At 53.0% G+C, this 19,596-nt stretch overlaps 2 protein-coding genes across 7 annotated transcripts; one reads left to right on the plus strand and one right to left on the minus strand.

Moving 5' to 3' along the window:
* The first annotated feature begins 201 nt into the window (after positions 1-201).
* Positions 202-9,655, plus strand: EXOSC5 (exosome component 5). The gene is made up of 6 exons (XM_084771665.1): positions 202-444; positions 4,514-4,627; positions 5,514-5,635; positions 6,648-6,788; positions 7,602-7,691; positions 9,310-9,655. The coding sequence occupies exons 1-6, from the start codon at positions 297-299 to the stop codon at positions 9,400-9,402; spliced, it is 708 nt and encodes a 235-aa protein (XP_084627791.1). The 5' UTR covers positions 202-296; the 3' UTR covers positions 9,403-9,655.
* Positions 9,656-10,309: 654 nt separating this feature from the next.
* TMEM91 (transmembrane protein 91) lies at positions 10,310-17,280 on the minus strand. 6 transcript variants are annotated; one of them, XM_084770003.1, is made up of 4 exons: positions 17,148-17,280; positions 15,644-15,901; positions 12,862-13,014; positions 10,310-11,759 (listed from the first exon to the last, which is right to left on the minus strand). In XM_084770003.1, the coding sequence occupies exons 2-4, from the start codon at positions 15,860-15,862 to the stop codon at positions 11,601-11,603; spliced, it is 531 nt and encodes a 176-aa protein (XP_084626129.1). In that variant the 5' UTR covers positions 15,863-15,901; positions 17,148-17,280; the 3' UTR covers positions 10,310-11,600. The 6 variants fall into 6 exon arrangements, with proteins under 6 accessions (XP_084626129.1, XP_084626130.1, XP_084626128.1 ...); XM_084770004.1 differs by having other exon boundaries at positions 17,087-17,280; XM_084770002.1 differs by lacking the exon at positions 17,148-17,280 and adding an exon at positions 16,890-16,991.
* Between the last annotated feature and the right edge of the window lie 2,316 nt (positions 17,281-19,596).

Here is a 19,596-nt window from a genome sequence, read left to right on the forward strand (position 1 = left end):
CCGCTCACGGCCGCCCCAACGTCAGGCAAGAAACAGGACGACCTGACTAGACCCTCATGGGTTTAGGGCCCGGGGGCCTTGAGGAAAATGGGCCCGCTCCAAGCCCCGCCCCTCACCCCCGATTGTCCAATGGCTGTGCAGGGATTAGTAGGCGGAGGTGGGCGGAACCGGATTGTTGGTAAACGTTGAGCCACGTGCGCGGGCCAATTCTGGCGTGTCCTAAGTCGGCGCATGCGCGGTAGGCGCGCGCGCGCACGCCCTGGCGGAAGCCGCCGCGGCGCGCGTGGTCAGCGGCTATGGAGGTAGCCAAGAGCGCAGACGCCAAGGTACACGCTGACCCCGGCGCGGAGTCCAGCCCTCGAAGTCCAGTCTGCAGCCTCCGGCACTTTGCTTGCGAGCAGAACCTGCTGTCCCGGCCGGATGGATCTGCTTCTTTCCTGCAAGGTACGAACCCAACCAGCTTCAAACTGCGCGCGCGCGCGCCCCGTCCTCGCCTTTAGTCGGGTTTGGTGGCGAAGAGCGGTTACCGTGTGGTGGGCGTGCAAGCGAGTGCGCCCACCGGACTCGAAAAGAAATACCTCCCGGACTGGTCTATGCCTCTCGGGAGAAATCGAGGGCAAGACCACACTCTTTAAGAGTGAATATGCCAGGATAGGTGAAATCTCACCAAGGCAAATATATTCCTCTTGGCTAGATTACTTCCCAGACGCCACTTCTGGGTCCACACGTCACCGGTTGAGGCTAAGGTGTTCATTTGCATAAATACCCTTTGAGACAGACACATTACCACCACTGGTTTAAATATAATTACTGTGGCAGAGGATTTACCCAGGTAAATGCTCCCCAAGTTGAACGCGATCTTCCCATCCTGGGCTGACAAGTATCTCTCCTTCACCCATCCCATCATCTGAGAAGAATGTGCCTTTGCTTAGTATACGCATCTCATCGGAGTAAATGAGTATACAGAGAAAAGGGACGTCTCCTGACTCACATCCGTACAGTGCTGTGTCCAATGCGGGTCAGTCAGTTTTGAGAGTTCCTGGAACCTAACTACCCAAGACAGATTAAGAGAGAGCAGTGAGCCGGGCGGTGGTGGCCCACGCCTTTAATCCCAGCACTCGGGAGGCAGAGGCAGGCGGATCACTGTGAGTTCGAGGCCAGCCTGGTCTACAGAGTGAGTCCAGGACAGCCAGGGCTACACAGAGAAACCCTATCTCGAAAAACCAAAAAAAAAAAAAAAAAAAAGAGAGAGAGAGAGCAGTGAGTTGAAGTTGACGATGGTGAGATGTAAGGGCTGACCACTTTAGGGCTAATGAGCTGGAGGTGGTTGCTTCTAGTGCAGCGTAGTGGTGGGGTCAGAGAGCAGGAGAAAAGACAGAGTGGTGACAACTCTTCAGCAGTTTTCTTGTGCAACATGGCGGCGCACACCAGCACTCCAAAGGCAGAGGCGGGTGGATCTCTGTAAGTTCCAGGCCAGCCTGGTCTACAAAGGGAGTCTAGGACAGCCAAGGCTACACAGAGAAACCCTGTCTCAAAAATCAAAAAAAAAAAAAAAGAAAGAAAGAAAGAAGAAAACAGGCTGAAGAAACACATTCAGGCAGCTCTCAGCCACTTGTCACTCTGGATCCAGGGGCTCTGAAGCCCTCTTCTGGCCTCTGCGTGCGCGTGCGCACACACACACACACACACACACACACACACACACACACACACACACACACCATACACATAATTACAAAAGAAAATGAGTGTTGGAAAAAAGAGAGCAGAAAATGTCTGTAGCCATGTCGTAGAGATGATGGAGAGAGACTCTTGCTCAGGGGGGGACAGTGTATACGGCCGGACAGAAAGGAAGATCTGATACACGACTGACCCTGCTTGCGTCACCTCTGGTTTCAGGGCGGATGCTGTCGGAGCTCAGAGCATTTGCCGTCGAGCACCCACAGTTGTACGGTAATTCTTGTCCCAGGCCGGCCCTCAGCTTAGCTCACTTGCTGAGTTCATGTATCTCACATCTCTAGGGAGATAAGAAATAAAGAGAGGGCTGGAGAGATGGCTCAGAGGTTAAGAGCACTGGCTGCTCTTCCAGAGGTCCTGAGTTCAATTCCCAGCAACCATATGGTGGCTCACAGCCATCTATAATGTGATATGGCGCCCTCTTCTGGTGGGCAGGTGCACATGCAGGCAAAAAATACTTGTATACACAATAAATTTGCGGGGGTGAGGGGGGCAATCCTCCCGTATTCTTTTTTTTTTTTTTTTTTTTTGGTGTTTCGAGACAGGGTTTCTCTGTGTAGCCTTGGCTGTCCTGGACTCACTTTGTAGACCAGGCTGGCCTCGAACTCACAGCGATCCACCTGCCTCTGCCTCCCGAGTGCTGGGATTAAAGGCGTGCGCCACCACGCCCGGCAATCCTCCCGTATTCTAAAACTCTAAACCCACAGGGCTCCAGTGCAAGTGGGAGATTTTGCATGCTTTTAAAATACATATTCCAGACACTTGTGACCTCAAAGGCTCCAGCAAATTTATATAAACCACAGAAACACACTGTGGGGTGGGTGCTGGTGCTGGCAGGCAGTGCAGGCGACGGGTATAGGTGATAGTGACACAGTGACCCCTGTGACTTTTTTTTAACCTGTCCTCGTTAGGATTCTCTGAGTGTGACAAGGACTGTGACCCAAAGCGATCCGGGGAGGAAAGGACTCGTTTGGCTTACATATCTCAAGTCGCAGTCCAGGGAGGGGGTGGGAACTGAAGCAGAGACCATGGACAAGCCCTTGCTCCTCGTGTCTAGCTCAGCCTGTGTTCATATACAACCCAGGACCGCCTGCCCAATGGTGACACAGCCCACGGTGAACTGGGCCCTCCCATACCAATTATTAGTCAATAAAGTGCCCTACAGGATCAGGCAGTGAGGCCCTGTCTTGAGAAAAGCGAAAAAGAAAGGTGGGAGAAAAATATATATATATATCCATCCCTGTAGACTTGCAGGCCAGTGTGATGGAGGCAGTTCCTCAGTGAGATTCCCTCTTTGCAGATATGTCTAGCTTATGCTCAGTTGGCAAAACAAAACCAACTAACCAGCACAGTTAGCTTACCAAGAAAAAAAAAATTAACAAAAACAAACAAAAATTGATGGGAGCTGGAGAGATGGTTCAGCTGTTAAAGGCTAAGATCATAACCAACAAAAGAAAAGAAAAAAGCCAGGTGGTGGTGGTGCACACTTGTAATCTCAGCACTCGGGAGGCAGAGGCAGGCGGATCATTGTGAGTTCGAGGCCAGCCTGGTCTACAAAGCGGGTCCAGATAGTCAAGGCTACACACAGAAACCCTGTCTCAAAAAAAGAAAAGAAAGAAAGGTGGGAAAAAGCTTTCAGAGGCAGGTGGATCACTGTGAGTTCGAGGCCAGCCTGGTCTACAAAGCGAGTCCAGGACAGCCAAGGCTACACAGAGAAACCCTGTCTGGAAAAAACAATAACATAGAGACAACCTACAGGGCCAGGAACCCGCCTGTGTAGGCTGGCCATCTTGTTTTTTGCTCCGAACTTTGTACATACTAAGTAAATGTTCTACCGTAGACCTACATCCCCAACCTCTTGGTTTTTAAATTATTATTATTATTTATTTTATTTTATTTTATTTTTTTACGGATGTTTGTGGTGCCAGAGGAGGTCAGGACAGTCTGCTGGGTTCCCAGGAACTGTAGTCACACTTAAACACGTATCAGTTTGGAGTTGTGCTGTGAAGTGTAGTGAGTGGCTAAGAGTTATGGTCAGAAACAGGCGGGAAGCTCTGTTTGACTACAGCGTCTTCACGTCATAGATGGCGTCTATGAAGCCTGTAGATGCTATCAAAATCACGAGGGCCAAGGATGGTCTGACAGTGCTGTAAGCCATAAATGTTTTTATTGGTATGGTTTGATTATATCTAATATGGGATTTCTGTTTGGTCGGTGTATGAAATGCTCTCTTGTGGCTCAGGGTGGCCTCGAACTCGGTATGGAGCCAAGGGGTGGTCAGGAATCCCTGATCCTCCTGTCTCTGGCTGGCAAACGCTGGGATGGATGTGAGAGCCATGTGGGTGCTTGTTGCCCATAAAGGGCCGAAGAGGGTGTTGATCCGTGGATGCTAGGCACTGAATTCTAGTCCCCTGGAAGAGCGGAATGCGAGCTGACCCCCCCCCCGCCCCGAGTCATCTTCTCCAGCCCCCAACTACCTCTCAAAACCGACAGTGCCTGACGCCTGTAGTAAGCTCTGCCCACACTGGCCAGCATCCTGTATCTTTCAAGTGAACTGTATCTCTTTAAAATTGCTACTTATTTCATTATTTCATCTCCTTACACGATGCCGGGAGACTCGGGGCCTCCTGTTTCTGTGAGTCATTGTCACAGGATCGTAACAAAAGTGCCGCGAGGGAAGTGCTGTGGTGACCCCCACTTAAAGATGAGAGAGGGGAGAAAAGAAGCCGTAAAGGCTGCACAGTGTGTCCAAGGCCTCCCCTGATGTCCCCCGCAGGTGACACCTCTGTCCTGGCTGGAGTGTACGGGCCGGCTGAGGTGAAAGTCAGCAAAGAAATCTTCAACAAGGCCACACTCGAAGTGATCCTGAGACCAAAGATCGGGCTACCTGGTACCTGGACTTTACCGAACCCGCCCCCCCGCCCCTCCCAAAAGATTATCCTGTCGGGACCTCATCTGACTTCTCGACACTGGCCTCACTGAGTCTCCGCCACCATGCTCACCTCCCTCTTGGCCCAGCTTTTTGTTTGTTTGTTTGTTTGTTTGTTTTTGTTTTTGTTTTGTTTTGTCTTAGATTTTCCTGCACTGGGGATGGAATCCAGAGCTTGCACCCCCGCCAGCCAGATGCTCTTCCAGGGAGTCACAGTGTCGGCCTCTCACTAGCGGGGTCTGCTTCTGAGCTTAGCCTCCTAGGTCCTCACTGGTGGGCTCCCTGCAAGCATCCTAGTCCCCGAGCCACTGCCAGCCTTTCCCTAGTGAACTTAAGGCTGCGTGGCGGGGACCGAGCTCTCCTTGCAGCCTAGGCTGCCCTCAAATTCTTGGTCCCCCCTGCCTGAGCTTGTCAAGCCCTGAGGTTACAGACCTGGACCACCAGAGCCATCTTCTCTTGAGCAGCTTGTCTCCGTTTCCTCCTCCCCTTCTCTGCCTCCATCTCTCCTCCTTTCCGTGAGCGTGTTCGTCTGCCCCTTTGCCACGTCTCCCTGTGTGCTGTGGGACGGGCCTGCTCTGATAGGAGGACATATGGGCAGTAGCACAGGACGTGGGCACGTCTGGCTGTTCCTCCTTGGGTGGCTGGCTGGTGGGCCGTTGGCCAAGGCTGGCCATAGCAGCCGTTCCTCAGAAGGTCTCGGGTTTGCCTGCTCTCTCCTGGAAGTGCTCACGCCATCCCAGGCTGAGACTGACAGCTGCTTCCTGACGTCTCCCCCTCCAGAGGTTGGGTTGAGCAGAGTGGGATGCTGGCGGGGAGGGAGTTGCCTGACAGCTTTCTGTCTCCTCAGGCGTGGCAGAGAAGAGCCGGGAACGACTGATCAGGAATACTTGTGAAGCAGTAGTTCTGGGGGCCCTCCACCCCCGAACCTCCATCACCGTGGTGCTGCAGGTGGTGAGCGACGCTGGCTCTGTATCCTTTCCCCAATCCCCTCCTCCAGGAAGTGCCCGAAGCTACCTTGCTGCTTCCCTTCTGATGATCCTGCACCCTCAGCCGCCCAGTACCTGTGCCAGGCAGCAGCTCCTGAAGAGCAGAAATCAAGGGCCAGCAAGAAGGCTCAGTGGGTAAAGGTGCTTGCTGCCAAGCCTGAGGACCTGAGTTCGGTCCCCCTGACTACCCCGTGAACACCACAGCGTACACTTGCCCCTGAACTCACACAAATAGTAACTGTAATCTTTAAAAACCAGCAAGCAGGGCTCACCTCACCGTGAGCACCTCATAGTGTTGAGTCCTTTCCCAGGGCCTACGCTCAGGCCTTCTGCTTAGAGAGCCCAAGGACTCGGCATGTTCTTCCTCAGACGAGGAAACAAGCTCAGAGAGGAGCAGTATCTCATCCAAGGGAACAAGGTGGCAGCAAAGATGAATCACAAGCTCGGACATGTCCAACCCCAGAGCCGGTGGCCTCTTCTCTGCACCTTGGCATAAGTTTCTGGCTCTCTGCTTCAGAAGCACCAAGCAGGTAGACTGGCCTTTGGCTCCATTACGTAGGATGACAGCTGCCCAGGTGGTGGGCCTGGCTTCTCCAGTGTCTTCCCTGTGTGACTGTGGGAGACCCCGCTCTGACCCTGCTTCACTGAAGATACTTGATGCATCCTTTAGTGTATGTGTTTGCTAGCATTATCCCATTTAACACAGGGAGACTAAGGCTTAGAGAAAAATCAGTCCACCTCATAGAGAGGTGGTCAAGTCCAGTGCGGAGCAACAGCGGCTCCTTGGTGCCAGAACCACTTACCCACTTTGCCAGGAGGCCACTCTGACCCATCAGCAGTGCTGCCACGGGCATCAGCAGACCCACCCTGCCAGGAGGCCACTCTGACCCATCAGCAGTGCTGCCACGGGCATCAGCAGGCAGAGGGAAGTATGTATGAGTTATGGCGGCCCGCTCCCCGGAAGACTCTTTTCTTAACTGCTCTGTGACGCTCAGCTCCTGGCCTGTTGCCTGAATGCCGCCTGCATGGCCTTGGTGGATGCAGGCGTGCCCATGCGAGCTCTCTTCTGTGGGGTCAGCTGTGCCCTGGACTCTGACGGCAACCTCGTGCTGGACCCCACGACCAAGCAAGAAAAGGTAGGCGCTGAAAGTTAACGCTGGCGAAGGGCGGCAGCACAGCGGCCTTGCCTGCCTTCGGGCCTGCCTGCTGTGCAAGTCGCTGGCTGTCCGTCCCATTCATTCACCGAGGCTCATTCGGCTTTACGTGCTGGAAACCCAACTCAGCCTTGGATAAGCCAGAAAAGAAACTTGCTAGCAGTCATGAGCAGACTGCGGGGAAAGCCCTGTGCTGGCGTGATGGTGGCCGTCAGGGAAGCACGCTGTTTTCGGCACTCCACGGGAAGGACTTGCTACAGGGGCTGCAGGAGCCAGGGAGGTGGAGAGACTAGAAATCTTAGCAGCGCAGCTGGGCCCTGCAGGGAGCTCATCGCAGTTGGTTGCACATGCGCACACAGAGTAGAGTGCCCGGGTTCTGTCCTGGCTGTCACCTCCCCTCCGTGGCTTTTACTGCAACTGCTGCTGTGAGAGTGGGGACCGAGATGCTTCTCCTGGGGCTCCCTGGGTTCGCATCAGATAACTAGGCATGCCTAACGTCAAGGGAACCATGGAGCTGGATCCCTGGCTTGCCTGTGTAGTGCCTAGCAAGGAAGGGAGGGTTGCCGTGGAGAGGCAGCCAGGAAGTGACCGGCCCTGTGGCTCCCCTGCCCCTATGGGACAGGAAAATAAAGAGAAGAAATTGGCAAGGATTTCCCAGGCACGGGACAGTATGTAGACAGCCAGCTGCAGGTGACCTGGAGGCTGAGGGTCCAGCTTCCCCTATTTGAGACCGCCTGAGATCTTAAGAGAGGAGGATTCCCCAGACGCTTAATATCGTCTGCCTCTTGCCCCTAGGAGGCCCGGGCCGTGCTGACCTTTGCTCTGGACAGCGTGGAGCAGAAGCTACTCATGTCCACCACCAAGGGGCTCTATTCCGATGCTGAGGTACCAGTGTGGGGGAGGGCACAACCCAGAACCCGTCAGCGTAACGTCTTATCCCAGCCCTAAGCAAGCCCTCCTTTATATCCCTGTGGACAACGGGAAGGAGTTGGTTCTCTCCTTCTGCCATGTTGATCCTGGGAACTGAAGCCAAGTGGGTAGGAGCCTTTTTATTTTATTTTATTTTTATTTTTTTATTTATTTTATTTTATTTATTTATTTTGCTGTTGTTTGAGACAAGGTCTTGCTATGTAGTCCAAGTTGACCTGGAACTGTGTAGCTCAGGATATCTCAAATTCCGTGATTCTCCTGCCTTAACCTGCTGAATACTGAGAGTAAAGGTGAGAGCCACTAGGCCTACCTAGTACCTTTTTTTTTTTTAAATACCTTTATTATGTACACAGTGCTCTGCCTGCATGTACCCCTGCAGACCAGAAGAGGGCACCAGATCACATTGTAGATGGTTGCGAGCCACCATGTGGTTGCTGGGAATTGAACTCAGGTCCTCTGGAAGAGCAGGCAGTGCTCTTAACCTCTGAGCCATCTCTCCAGTCCACCCACCCCACCCCCAACCCCCAGTACCTTTTTGAGATAAGTTTTTTACTATGTAGTCCAGGCTGTCCTGGAACTCAGCAGCAGTCCTGCTGCCTCCGCTTCTACAGTGCTTTGATTACAGGTGTGAGCCCCTATGCCCAACCCAGTAACCTCAAGAGCCATGAAATTAGAGATGCAAATCTTTCCTGTCACATAGGCTTAGGGCCACAGGGCCAGAGAACAAATGCAGGTATAGACCACTGACCCACGTTTCCACACCGTGTCCCTTGGGAGCCTAGAATTCTAGGTGGCATTGTTCTGTGCTGACCACTGGGGACCTTAAGATAGATGCACCACCCCACTCAGGCTGAACTTCTCTCTCTCTCTCTCTCCCTCTCTCTCTCTCTCTCTCTCTCTCTTTCCCTTTTGCTTGTTAGGACAGGATCTCACAATGTTCCCTTGAATGCAGAGCTATACCTGCCTCTGTCTCCCAAGTGCTGGGATTAAAATTGTGGCTTAGGACCTTGTGCATGACCGGCAAGCACTTTATAAACTAAGCACACATGTGTGCGCGCGCACACACACACACTCTATAATTTATATATTAAAAAGAGGGGAGCAAGCCGGGCGGTGGTGGCGCACACGCTTTTAATCCCAGCCCTCGGGAGGCAGAGGCAGGAGGATCGCTGTGAGTTCGAAGCCAGCCTGGTCTACATAACGAATCCAGGACAGCCAAGGCTGCACAGAGAAGCCCTGTCTCAAAAAAAAAAGAGGGGGGGACTCAAGCTTAGGGAGCCTGAGGACGTAGCTTCATTGGTAGAGGGTTTGTCTAGCATGTGTGAGATCCTGGGCTTTATCCCCAGGTCCATATAAAACCATGTGTAGTGATGTGCTTAGGAGACTGAGGCAGGAGGGTTGCCCAGGTCCACTCTGTGTATGTCACCACCGTGTGAGGTTGGAGTTAGAAGGAGGTAGAGAAGGAAATGGTCGTTGTGGTGGTGAGGAGTAAGAGGAGGGGGGGGGAGCCGGGAGGTTCAAGGGACTCCTTTGGGGAGTAACCTTGGGCACTGAGTGGCATCTCCCTTCCCAGCTTCAGCAGTGCCTGGCTGCCGCCCAGGCCGCCTCACAGCACATCTTCCGCTTCTACCGGGAATCACTGCAGAGGCGCTACTCCAAGAGCTAAGTCAAGCCAGGGCAGGGCGCCCCTCCCACCACCACGCCCACCGCCTACAGCTGCCACAAGCCAGCACCCCATGTTGTCTCTGTCTGTGCCTATGTCACTTCCGGCCCTGTAGCAACAGGGGCTCCTGTGCTGGGCTGGGGAGGGGGCCCAGGGACATTTCTAGGCCTGGGTCCCATCCCACCCTCCCTACCCTCACCAGAATACCATTAAAGAGAGCTCACCCGTGTTGAGTGAGTGAGTCAACAGTCACAGATTCAGATGTCTGACGAGTCATTCCTCAGGCCTGCCTGGTGCTGAACAGAGAACAAGAGACCCAAGTCGCATGTTCCAGGATAAGAGATAGGTGTGGTGACACGAGCCAACAGTCTTACCACTTGACAGGTAGAGGTCATCTCCCACTGCACAGTGACTCTGGGGTCAGCCCCAGCTAACAAGACGCTCTTATTTTTAAAAAAGAGGGTGATCTGGAGGGATGGTTTAGCCATTAGGAGCACTTGTCTTCCAGAGGACCTGAGTTCAGTTCCCAGCACCAACATCAAGCAGCTCGCAGCCACCTGTAACTGCAGCTGCACGGGGTCAGGTGTCCTCTGTGGGCGCTCACAGCAGCTCACAGCCACCTGTAACTGCAGCTGCTGCACGGGGTCAGGTGTCCTCTGTGGGCGCTCACAGCAACCTGTAACTACAGCTGCACGGGGTCAGGTGTCCGCTGTGGGCGCTCACAGAGCCAAAGTGAAAGCAGGGGCAGTCTTGAGGGAGAGCAAATCTGTATGGGGTGCTTTAGCAGGCAGAGCCCTGCAGCTGAAGCTGCCCCGAAGGAGGAAAGTGTGAGCCCTTGGGTAACGTGGGGGAGAGCCCCAGGCGTCCAGGCAGGGAGGAGACCTGGAGGAAAGGAAAGAGGTGTGCAGGGAGGGACAGACATCCCCATGGGGCCTCAGAGGCCACCAGCGCAATGTGAGAGCCGCATGCAGAGCCCCCATGAAATGGGGCTGGTGTCGTTGTCATCTGAAGATGACACAAGCAGAAGAGCTAAGTGGCTAGCTATGTGAGGTCACCAGCTGGCCTGCAGAAGAAAACCAAAGGGCCATGAGACTCTGGTCCCAGAGCTCTGGCTGTTGAGGGCCACAACAGCATTCTGGGAGCCCCCCATATGTAAACAAGTCACTGGGCCCCAGTTGGCTGGGGTTCCCACACACTGTTGGCACTGAGAGGACTAGAGCCGAGCATTTGGGCGTCTCTGTGAAGATCAGGTCCCTCAACAGCCTGTCAGCACATGAAAGGAAACCAGCAGGCCCCAGACACAGCTTCCGTGTGCTGGGCCCATTCGGCCTGGTTCTCCACGTGCTTGGCGTGGCTCACACACCGTTGCCGCCCTGGGCAGATGTCTTCACCCCATAGCCAAGATGGAAGTGCGCATCTTTAGCTTGGAGTTGTGTGCTCAGATGCAAGCAATGCTAAGTGGGAAAGGAATTTTCTTCCTCCTTAGTGGTCACTCCTCCCTGTGCATTGCCAAGTGCTGAGCAGACATTCACCTACCTGCTGCCGCCAGTGTGTTTCCTTACGGACCCCGTCCTTACGCAGCGAGGCTGTGGCGCGTGCGCCCCTTTAGAGGCGGGAGGTAGGCGGCTCTCTGAGTTCGAGGCCTATTCTATTCTGCAGGGAACCCAGGGACTTAGTTAAAGTGGGTTTGGGGAGTCACCTGGGTTGAAAAAGATTTATGGTCTCTGGGTGGTTTGAGCTGCTGGGATTATTTCTCTCCAAGAAAAGGAAAAGAAGCCAAGTTTGCAGAGGAAGTGGTGTTCACTGTAATCCCGGGTCACATGAGAGACCTGGGCACCTGGCTCTAATTCTCTGCTGACCGCCGTGGAGAAAAAGATACCACAGCATCCCACCTCTAGCTCTGAGGTCCGATGCCAGCCGCAGCCGGCTAACCAGGCTGGTCCCTCCTGCTCTCAGATGCCCCCGCCTATCCACCTGGGACACACCCAAACACAGACTCAGATGTGGCTTCAGGGTAGCTTTAATTTCAGATCGCTTCCTTCTGGGGAGGGTGGCCAGGAAAGGGAGGGGGCCTCCAGCTGACTCATTTCTGGATGATGTGGTCCTCGCCGTCAGCCACCACATGCACTAAGATCGTCCCTTCTGCTCATGGGCTCGACGGACCGGTGGCCTCTGCATCCACAGTGGGGGCCGGAGGGCAACTAGGGCGGGTCTCGGGAGGCAAGGTAGGCAGCCAAGGTCACCAGGGCAGCCGCATATGCGCACAGGCCCAGCCCCACGGCAAGGACCCCCAGCAGGAAGGCACGGCGGGAGGCGGCCCCTGCCCCTTGGACGTCCCCCTTGGCCCAAGCCTTGTTGGTCTGTAGAGGCAGTGGGCAGTGGTAACCAAAGTGTCCCCTCCCCCTCCCTCTCCCCACCTCCTCAGTATAAGTCATTTGTTCAGCTATTCCAGACCACCTGGTGGAGCACAGCGCCGCACCAGTTGGGCAGCACGGTTGCAGGGCGTCTATTAAAGCATGTTTCTGTAGGAGGTGGTGCACTCTGGTGATCCCAGCACTGGGAAGCAGAGACAGGTGGCTCTCTGAGTTCTAGGCCAGCCTTGTCTACAGAGTGGTCTCTAGGCCAGCCAGGGCTACACAGAGAAGCTCTTGTCTCCAAAAGAGAAAAGAGAATGTTCCCAGATGCCAGTATCTTAACTCGGTTTATTTTCACAGTAACCCTGTGAAAGGAATTACTCCCATTTACCGAGGAGGGAAATTTACAGGGGCATTCCCTAGCTTGCCGAGGGTAAAATCCGAATGAATTCCAAGTCCTTCATCACCGCCCTGGATTCATGAAAGGCGCCTTGGTTTTCCTTCTAGTCTCCTTCCTCCTTTTATTTTATTTTATTTTTTATTCTCGTGTTTGTTTGTTTTGGACACAAAGTCCAAGATAACCCAGGCTGGCCTGGGGTCCCTTTATAGCCAAAGATAACCCTGAGCTTAGATATTTGTCCCTCCATCTCCTGTGTGTTGGTGATCAAACCCAGGGCTTGATGCGCGCCAGGCAAGCACCCCGCCTGCTGAGCCGCATTCTCATCTGGTTCTTTGGTGACAAGATCTTCATTTGTAGCCAGGTTGGCCTTGAAACTCCTCCTCCCCCTCCTCCTCCTCTTCCTCCTCCCCCCAAATACTGGGATTGTTTTTGTTTTTCTGAGACAGGGTCTCTCTGTGTAGACTCACTTTGTAGACCAGGCTGGCCTCAAACTCACAGCAGTCCGCCTGCCTCTGTCTCCCGAGTGCTGAGATTAAAGGCGTGCGCCTCCACCGTCAGGCTGCACCACCACGTCTGGTTACACCCCTTTCTGCAAGGAGGCTGCTCTCCCACCCACCTCCACTGTCTTAAGCACAGCATGGTTCCTTTTGATTGTTTTTCCTTTCTTTTTTAAACCCAGCACCCTCCCAGTCCCAAACACAGACTAACCTTGTGAGCCAGACAGAAGGCAGCGATGCCCACAGGCCAAAAACAACACAGCACCGAGAAGACAGCCAGGCCCAGGTGGTCATGGGGAAGAAGTGGTGAGAGGCGGTCACCCCCGTCACAGTCTGAGTCACTGTCATCGCAGGATGATGTGTCCTGTGGGCAGAAGAGAGCCCGGGTGGGCATCTCCACCTTCCCTCCCATGGCACCCCCACAGACAGGTGCTTCCCAGAGGCCTCCCCGGGGACAAAAGCATTCAACAAAGTAGGCTTTAGACTTCTCTGTCCCCTGGGTCCCTTGGAAGGGAGGCTGATGCTGATGGTCTCCAGAGAGCCCCACCCCTAGCATGCTGAGCCCATTCTTTTTTTTGTATGTTTTGTTTTTTTGAGACAGGGTCTCTCTGTGTAGCCTTGGCTGTCCTGGACTCGCTTTGTAGACCAGGCTGGCCTCGAACTCACAGCGATCCGCCTACCTCTACCTCCCGAGTGCTGGGATTAAAGGCGTGCGCCACCACGCCCGGCGCTGAGCCCATTCTCAAGGGTCCAACTATAGGATGATTGCGTATAACCCCTGAGTGGAAAGATCTGAAGTAGGGGCAGACTTTACCTTGGGTATGAGACCCTGCAAGAGATGAAAAACAATCCAGTGTCCCCGAGTCTCTAGAACACACTAGCCTGACCAAAATGGGTGCAAAGCCAAGTGTGCCTACACTCACAGAATTCGGGAGGTCGAGGCAGAAGATGAGGAGGCCCGCCTGGGTTGCAGGACCTGTCTCGAAAATGAACAGAATCTTTTACTGGTGTCTCCAGGCAGCTCAGCAGGAGCAAACCAAATCCTCTCTAAAAGAACAGACGTTCAGGGCTGGAGAGATGGCTCAGAGGTTAAGAGCACTGGCTGCTCTTCCAAAGGTCCTGAGTTCAATTCCCAGCAACCACATGGTGGCTTACAGCCATCTAGAGTAAGAGCTGGTGTGCAGGTGTACATGCCAGTGCAACACTGTATACATAATATGTATCTTTTTTAAAGAAGGTACTTTGATTCTAGGCCTCTAAATAATTGATCCTAAAATTAATTTGTTCAAACAAAATTGTCAGCACAAGCTGGGAGTAGTGGCGCACGCCTTTAATCCCAGCACTTGGGAGGTAGAGGCAGACGGATCACTGTGAGTTTGAGGCCAGCCTGGTCTACAAAGTGAGTCCAGGACAGCCAAGGCTACACAGAGAGACCCTGTCTCGAAAAACCAAAAAAAAGAAAAAGAAAAAAATTGTCAGCACACTGTCAAATATACCGGACACACAAATGTTGAGTAGGAACTTAGAGGTACAATACAGTTCTCAAAGTCTTCATGAGAGACAGGGTAAAATGATGCTTACTATGTATGTGTGGCAGGGTGTTTTCCATCCTACATGCTTATTTTGATTTTAGACAGGGCCTTTTTTTACTCTGTAGCCCAGGCTATCTGCAACTCAACCATGGTCCTACTTCAGTGGGTGGGTTATAGGCACATACTAAACCTGGTTCCAAGTGATTTTTTTTGTTTGTTTTTTGTTTTTCAAGACAGGGTTTCTCTATGTAGCCTTGGCTGTCCTAGACTCACTTTGGAGACCAGGCTGGCCTTGAACTCACATCAATCCATTTGCCTCTGCCTCCCCAAGTGCTAGGATTACAGGTGCCACCTAGCCTAGCATTTTTCTTTTTCTTTTTTTCTTTCTTTCTTTCTTTCTTTTTTTTTTTTTTTTTTTTTTTTTTTTTTTTTTTTTTGTTGTTGTTGTTGTTGGGGTTTTTTTTTGTGTTTTGTGTTTGGTTTGTTTTGGGGGGTGTTTTGTTGTTGTTGTTGTTGTTGTTGTTTCCGAGACAGGGTTTATCTGGGTGCCCAGGGCTCACTTTGTAGACCAGGCTGGCCTTGAATTCACAGCAATCCACCTGCCTCTGCCTCCCGAGTTATGGGATTAAAGGCGTGTGCCAAAACCCCTTGCTCCAAAACCCCTTGCTCCAAATGCTCTTTTGATGTGACTCTGTTGCTCTTCCCATCAGCAATGGTGGGGTCTGTTCTGCCTCCCCTTGAATCTGGGCAGGTTTGTGACTCTCTTGTACTGAACAGATTAAGTAGCTCTACAAGATTCCCTAAGAAAAAGTGATGAAAATTGGGTCCTCTCCAGAGAACTGAAATTTCACGTCCTGCCTGAACGGTAGAGTGAGTTCAAAGTCAACCTGGGCCATTTAACAAGACCCCCCACCCACCTCAAGTAAAATGGGACAGCCGTGGGTGGTGGCTCCTGCCCTAAAGGCAACACTCAGGATGAAGAGGCAGGAAGAGCAGACATTCACGGTCATTTTCAATTCCATGTGAGACCATCTCGCAAAAGTCAAAAACCAAGTAGAGTGGTGCAGGCGGGCCTCAGAAGGACGAGGCAAAAAGATGAGTGTGAGCCGAGTCCAGGCCAGCATGAATATCAGACCTTGTCCCAAAGAAAACCAAAGTGTAAAAATGAAGATGAAACACACGTTTTACCATCTGAGCAAGAAATAAGACATTATAAGAGCGACTTGGCCAGAGAGTGGTGGTGGTGCTCAATTTTAATCCCAACACTTGGGAAGCAGAGGCAGGTGGATCGCTGTGAGTTGAAGGCCAGCCTGGTTTACAAAGCAAGTCCAGGACAGCCAAGGCTACACAGAGAAACCCAGTCTCAAAACAAATCGAAACAAAAACTCTTGAGACACCCAGCTAGCCCCGACACAGGTGAGAATCCAGCCGCAGGCAGATAGCTCCGCCGTCAGCTCCTACCTCCTGATCAGGGGTCTCCGGCTCGCTGAGGCCAGCACTCACTGAAGGAAGAGGTGGGAGAGGGAACGGCCAGCCTCTCAGGGACTCTGAAAAGGCCGTTTCTGGCAAGGGGGCGCCCAGCTCTGATTTGTCAGACTTGTCAGACGTGGGAGCCAGGAGATCACAGGCGGTGCTTGTCAGTAAGGGTTGCCGGAGTTCCTGTATGCTGGAGCTGTCCATGGCCACGGGGGCTCGGAGGCTGTGGTAGGAAGGAGGTTCCTGGAGACAGACAAGGAAACTCACATTCCTTGGCTTTGGAGAAATGAATGAGCTCAGAGCACTTTTTTAAAAACTCATTTTACAGAAAGAAAAGCTGACTTTGAGAATAAAACGAGGGGTTACCTAACTCACAAAGCAGTTCGGGGCCTCAGGCCATCAGTACTGGGATTGTCTCTTTAAAATAAATAAATAAATAAATAAATAAATAAATAAACAAAAGGGCTAGAGAAATGACTCAGCATTTAAGAGCACTGTCTGTTCTTCCAGAGGACCCAGGTTCAATTCCCAGCACCCACATGGCAGCTCACAACTGTAACTCCAGTTCTCTGAGATCTGACACCCTCACACAGACATACATGCAGGCAAAGCACCAATGCACATAAATACATACGTGTTGCACTTTCACTCTAAACCATGCCTTACACACTCGTTTGTCCCCTGAGCTCTCTCTAAACACATACACACTCCCATCCCCAGGCTCACAGGTGCGTGCCACCCATCCTGGCCCCCGGCTTTCCTCCTGTAATGCACACACCCATCCCTCACCCCCCGGGGACCCAGGAACTCCACCCTACCCCCCACACACACACACAAAGCCCTCGCACTCAGTTCCCAGGGCCACTGTCACCCAGCCCCTCTCAAAGTAAACCCACCCACACACCCTGTCATCTGTCAAAGGTCTCCTTGATCACATAGTGCAAAAATGACAGCAGCTCCCCTCCAAAACATGTCTGAAGCCGGCACCGTTCTTAGGTTTATGTATCTGGGCTTCCTTGCACAATCCATCCGCACACTTGCTGCATCTGAAACCTCAGTCACCCCCAACATGCAGAACCTCCCACACCCACCCACCCCCCGCCACGCTCCTCAGCTCACACCACTTCCATCGCACACACCTGTCCAACTCGACCTGTGCTGCGCCTCGCCCCCTTTCCACCGCGCCCACGACGCCACACGGCTCCCCCACTGGCCTGTCGCCTTAGCTCACCTGGCTCATAACGCCCCCCAAGGCCAGCATCTGTACCACCGTTCACACTCAACCAGAAAGATCCTTCTCGTTCTACGGTCCCCTAGCCCAGATCGGTCCAAGACTAGCCCAGGTCCTCGCCTCATCCCTTCCTCGCCCCTCCCCACCCCCTGCCCCGCAACACCAGGACCCCGGGCGGGAGGAGCAGTGGTCCCAACCTGCTCTCCTCACCGCCCACGGCCAGGTACCGGACCTCCTTGGGTTCCGCAGGGCGCCCACCTTGCCCTGCCGCCCAGAGATGGGCAAAGGTGAACCCTGCGACTGGGTATCCGAGGTACCCCGTGTGGTTCTGAGAGCTGCGGCGCTGCGCTTTGGGTCTCTGAGCCCCAGCCCCGCAGCGCGCTGGGGAAGGGAGGGGAGAGGCGGGGCGACAGCTTCAGACTCCGCCCCTCCGCTGAGCACCAGCAAGGGGGCTTGAAGGCCAACTCGACTCCTCAGACTCTGGGGCACCCCCGCCCCCCCCCCCCCCGAGCCCGCAGCTTCTCTCTGAGCCCAGATGCAAGCCTGTTGCTAGGAAGATAGAGCGACCCCTGGTTATCCAAGCCTTTCCTGACTGGACCCCACTTTCCTCACCCAAAAAGATGGCCCAGCAACAACAATAATAACATCAACTACAGCTTTGTGCCTTGTTCTGGGTGCTTTAAACATACACAGCCACACCGTGTGTGGTGGCGCACACCTTCAATCCCAGCAGTCGGGAGGCAGAGGCGGCAGGTGGATCTCTGTGAGTTCGAGGCCAGCCTGGTCTACGCAGTGAGCCCACGACAGCTAGGGCTGTTAAACAGAGAAACTGTCTCAAAAAAACAAAACAAAACAAAACAAAAACAAAAAGCCACACAGCCACAGAACAATTCTTTTACACGGCAGCAAACAGGCACAGAAAGGCGAAGTAACTTGCCCAGAGAGTACACAGCATTTTCAATGAGATGCTACCCCAGGCCCCATGCTGGGTGCGTGACCGTCAAAAGCGCATTCATTCCCTCATCGGCGCCTTTCCACCCCTGCTTTGCAGGTGGAGAAACTGAGGCCAAGACACTGGCTCCTGTGCTGAGGTAAGCAAACGGAACCAACGCCAGCAGGCTGTAAACCAAGGCAGAATTCTTTGCTGGTCCCCGGGGAAGGAAAAAAGCAGAGTTGGGAAGGTTGAGGGAAGCTTCCAAGGACGGAGGCTGAGGAGTGGTCCAAAATGAGACGCCATCGACGTCCGTGGTTCAGCGTTGGGCTCTCCACACATGGGTCCTTGGCAAGCATTTCAAGGCACTTGATGCGTGAACTTTTGGACCATAGCTTCACGTCTCTAAACCTGAATTTCTTCATCTGAAAACTCAGGACGTACGCCCAGCCTCCTAAATGTTACGACATACATATTTTTAATTTTTAATGTTTTGGGGTTTTTAATTTATTAATTTTTATATTATGTGCATTGTATGTCTACGGGTGTCAGATTTTGGAGTTACAGACAGTTGTGAGCTGCCATGTGGGGTGCTGGGAATTGAAGCCGGGTCCTCTGGAAGAACAGTCAGTGCTCCCAACCGCTGAGCTATCTCTCCAGCCCAATTTTTATTATTTTTAATGACATTTATTTATGTGTTTTATGCATGGTGCACACATGCTATATAACAAGCACACGTAGAAGTCAGAGTTTAATTCTTTTCTCCCACCAGATGGGTTCCTGGGATCCACCTCGGATCATTAGGGTCAGCAGCTCCCTTTCCCACCGAGCCATTTCAACGGACTAACATTTGGATCTAACTTCAGTGTGGCAACAAATGCCCGCACGTTTACCAAAGCCTGGTAGAGTTAAGCGTGGCGAACATGCTGAATGTGTTTTGTCGGTGGCATTATTCCTAATTCACGTCTATTCAACCGATGATGAACACGCTTGGCCCTCCAACCCGCCTCCTCCTTCAGGGAGCCCACCCAGCTTGCACTGCCTCCCTTTCCTGGAGCCCTGCGTCTGGCCAGACAGGAGGATTCCCCGGGCCTGCAGTGGGGCCGTGGAGTTCCCTAGCTCCAGGGCGCCAGGGAACTTTGCCAAGAGCCCAGACGATCAAGCTGGCACCGGGCCCCACTCCCGGGGAGAGCAGATGGCGTCTGGGAGTGCGCTTGGCTCAGTCTCTGTCAGGGAGACCCACAAGAGGGGGCAATGCCAGGGCCAGGGGACCGGATGGTTTCCCCCAGAAGGTGTTTTCTAGCTCCTTTCTCTTTCTTTTGTAGTCTCTTACACCGTGTGGGGAAAAAAAAATGCCAATGTCTTCCATTTGTGTGTTGCTCCTTCCTGCTCCCAGCAGCAGCAGCGGCTCCAACAGGGCTGGGATTTTCTCTCTTTTGTTCAGGGCTGTGGCCTCAGGCCTGAAACCCTGCCTGACACAAAGTAGGCCTTCCTTTTAGGCTCATGGGATGGGGACATTAATTCCTACCAGCCCCATTTTTTCCGTCAGATCACTGAGCTCAGGGACACCCCATCCTCCACATGCTGTCTCGGTGGTGAATTCCTGTCAACTTACAACTGTGGTCACCATTAGGTTTGCAGAGTCTCCAGAGCCCACCTCTTCCAGGAGGCCTGGGATCTTATTTCTTATTTTGTGACAGGCCTAGGATGTGGATTGTGGGTGTATGTGTGGTGCTAGAAAATCTAGGACCTCTCGTATGGGTCATGCTAATAAGC

Source organism: Acomys minous (assembly GCF_964271855.1).
Source record: "Acomys minous genome assembly, chromosome: 20".
In the NCBI taxonomy this organism is placed as follows: domain Eukaryota; kingdom Metazoa; phylum Chordata; class Mammalia; order Rodentia; family Muridae; genus Acomys; species Acomys minous.

Coding starts and splice junctions, on each gene's coding strand:
- EXOSC5 (XM_084771665.1), top strand. CDS start 297: ATGGAGGTAGCCAAGAGCGCAGACGCCAAGGTACACGCTGACCCCGGC. Junction 445..4,513: donor ATCTGCTTCTTTCCTGCAAG/GTACGAACCCAA, acceptor TGTCCCCCGCAG/GTGACACCTCTGTCCTGGCT. Junction 7,692..9,309: donor GGCTCTATTCCGATGCTGAG/GTACCAGTGTGG, acceptor CTCCCTTCCCAG/CTTCAGCAGTGCCTGGCTGC.
- TMEM91 (XM_084770002.1), bottom strand. CDS start 16,919: ATGCTGGCCTTGGGGGGCGTTATGAGCCAG. Junction 15,902..16,889: donor TGGGGGGCGTTATGAGCCAG/GTGAGCTAAGGC, acceptor GTCTGTCTCCAG/GAACCTCCTTCCTACCACAG. Junction 13,015..15,643: donor CGGAGACCCCTGATCAGGAG/GTAGGAGCTGAC, acceptor TTCTGCCCACAG/GACACATCATCCTGCGATGA.